The sequence below is a fragment of the Labeo rohita genome, chromosome 16, assembly GCF_022985175.1.
Source record: "Labeo rohita strain BAU-BD-2019 chromosome 16, IGBB_LRoh.1.0, whole genome shotgun sequence".
In the NCBI taxonomy this organism is placed as follows: domain Eukaryota; kingdom Metazoa; phylum Chordata; class Actinopteri; order Cypriniformes; family Cyprinidae; genus Labeo; species Labeo rohita.
In genome coordinates this window covers 5030677-5032756 of record NC_066884.1, presented here as the reverse complement: position 1 = coordinate 5032756, position 2080 = coordinate 5030677, and the positions used below count along the sequence as shown (strand labels likewise).

The following is a 2080-nucleotide window of genomic DNA, read 5'->3' as shown; positions in this document are numbered from 1 at the left end:
ACTGAAGAAATCAAGAAGTGTTGTGAAGTAAAGTTCTAATTCTGAGACTCATCAAGCATCTTGAAAGATGTGAACCAGGAGTGGATCAAAGGTCAAATGCAGAATAACATCTGAAATCGACAGAGGATGAATCTCACAGGGATAATCTAGTGAAGCAGCAATTTTCTTTTAATAATTCATAATTGCCACCTGATTCCTCATCTGTCCATTTCACCAGCCCTATTTAAACTGAGCTGCCTTTGCACCAGATCTGAGTATAGGAACCATCGCGGGCAATGCTCAGGTTATTTAGAGCCAGTCTGAATTTACTAAATTAGGTAAAAGGGTAAAAGAGCCTGAGAGTTTGGTTTTAGACTTGTGAACTCTAACCAACCTCACTACAACATGAAGATCTTCCTGCTGATTCTCCTGCTGTTGTCGGCTTTGTCAGATATATTGTGCCAGAACTTCAGTCCTGATGAGGATAACTGGATAAATAACAGATATCCAAATGAGGTTAGTGATTTCAGTCTTACATTGCTGTTCTTTAATGCTCAACTTTAGTTATGGAATACAGAAGTGACATAATTTGCAATTGAATATGCAATGGTAATATTTAAAACAAGATCATTTAGCAAATGTATCTAATGAAAGTTTAACATTTGGTTGCATTGCTGAATCATTTCTATCATCTGAAGGTAAATGTGCTAGAGTCTGACCTACAGACGATGTTGGAAAGGGTCAGCCGAGCACCTGGACTACAACAGGTTTTCGGTCTAATGGGGAAAAGATCATCAGGTAAAAATATTGTAAAAAAAAAATATTTTGTTGAGGTTATTTATTTACTTTTTTTTCCAGTTCTGCATTATCAATTGATATATGTGACTCTGGACCACAAAACCAGTTGCAAGGGTATATTTGTAGCAATACAATATGGGTCAAAATGATCAATTTTTATTTTATGCCAAAAATCATTAGGATATTAAGTAAAGATAATTTCCTACTGTAAACACTAAAACTTAATTTTTGATTTGTAATATGCATTGCTAAGAACTTCATTTGGACAACTTTTAAAGGCGATTTTCACAACATTTAGATTTTTTTTTTTTTTTTTGCACCCTTAGATTCCAGATTTTCAAATAGTTGTATCTTGGCCAAATATTGTCTTATACTAACAAACCTTATCTTATCTTATTATGACTATGGTTTTGTGGTCCAGGGTCACACAGATGGTATAAACACACTGTATAAACAATATAAATGTTGCTTTCTCTTCACAGCAAAATCACAGATAACTCGGAGACGTAAGTATTTTGGGTACATTTTGGGGAGTTTTTCTAATCAAGTGTACTGATGAACATGCTGTATTTAAATGTGTTTGATTTTTTGCACTTATGAATGAAGGGTTTCCTATAATCTGTGCATTTACATGAATGTGATTATTAAACTTATTTCAAAAGACAAAGCGGTTGTTAATGCTGAATCGTGTGTGAATCAAATCTAATGTGCATTTATCTTACAAATGACTTCCAGGGCAAAAATTCCAGACTTTTGTGGGTCTAATGGGAAAACGGAATGTGGCTAAACCAGGTTTGTCAGTGTTTTCTTTCCTTTTTTCCACATGCATACAGCATATTCTGTCACAATGTTTTTAATATAAATTCTAACATATATATTTTTTTTAGGATCCTTCTAGAAAAAGGCAAGCGCTGTTGATGAAGCTTTTTACAGTGACTTTTTTATTATCAGTTTCTCAGGCTAAAACTGATAATATCATGTTATGAAATAAACAATGAATAAAAACAAGTTAAAAGGTATTTGCGACATTGCATTTGTCTTACATATACAGCACCAAAAAGTTATTTGATGATAATAATGATAATTTACTCACCCCCATGTCATCCAAGATGTTCATGCCTTTCTTCAGTCATGAAGAAATTACGTTTTTTTGAGGAAAACATGCCAGGATTTTTCTCGAATCTCGATATAGTGGACATGCGCATTGCAGAGCTAGTGCAAGAGGAGCGTTTGTGGTTAAAAAGCATAGAAATTTACATTTTTTTTAAATTTAGAAAATGACCAATCGTTACTCTAGACCACT

General features: G+C 33.7%; 1 protein-coding gene across 1 annotated transcript; it reads left to right on the top strand.

Annotated features, from left to right (window-relative positions):
* Positions 1-273: 273 nt before the first annotated feature.
* Positions 274-1786, top strand: LOC127179145 (protachykinin). The gene is made up of 5 exons (XM_051132454.1): positions 274-495; positions 678-777; positions 1260-1283; positions 1513-1569; positions 1665-1786. Exons 1-5 carry the CDS (start codon positions 385-387, stop codon positions 1673-1675), a joined length of 303 nt encoding a protein of 100 aa, XP_050988411.1. The 5' UTR covers positions 274-384; the 3' UTR covers positions 1676-1786.
* The last annotated feature ends 294 nt before the right edge of the window (positions 1787-2080 follow it).

Bases quoted from the DNA above. Each gene is read 5' to 3' on its own strand.
- LOC127179145 (XM_051132454.1), top strand. From the start codon at position 385: ATGAAGATCTTCCTGCTGATTCTCCTGCTGTTGTCGGCTTTGTCAGAT. The intron at 496-677 runs GTTAGTGATTTC...TATCATCTGAAG, and splicing joins ATAACAGATATCCAAATGAG to GTAAATGTGCTAGAGTCTGA. The intron at 1,284-1,512 runs GTAAGTATTTTG...AATGACTTCCAG, and splicing joins ATCACAGATAACTCGGAGAC to GGCAAAAATTCCAGACTTTT.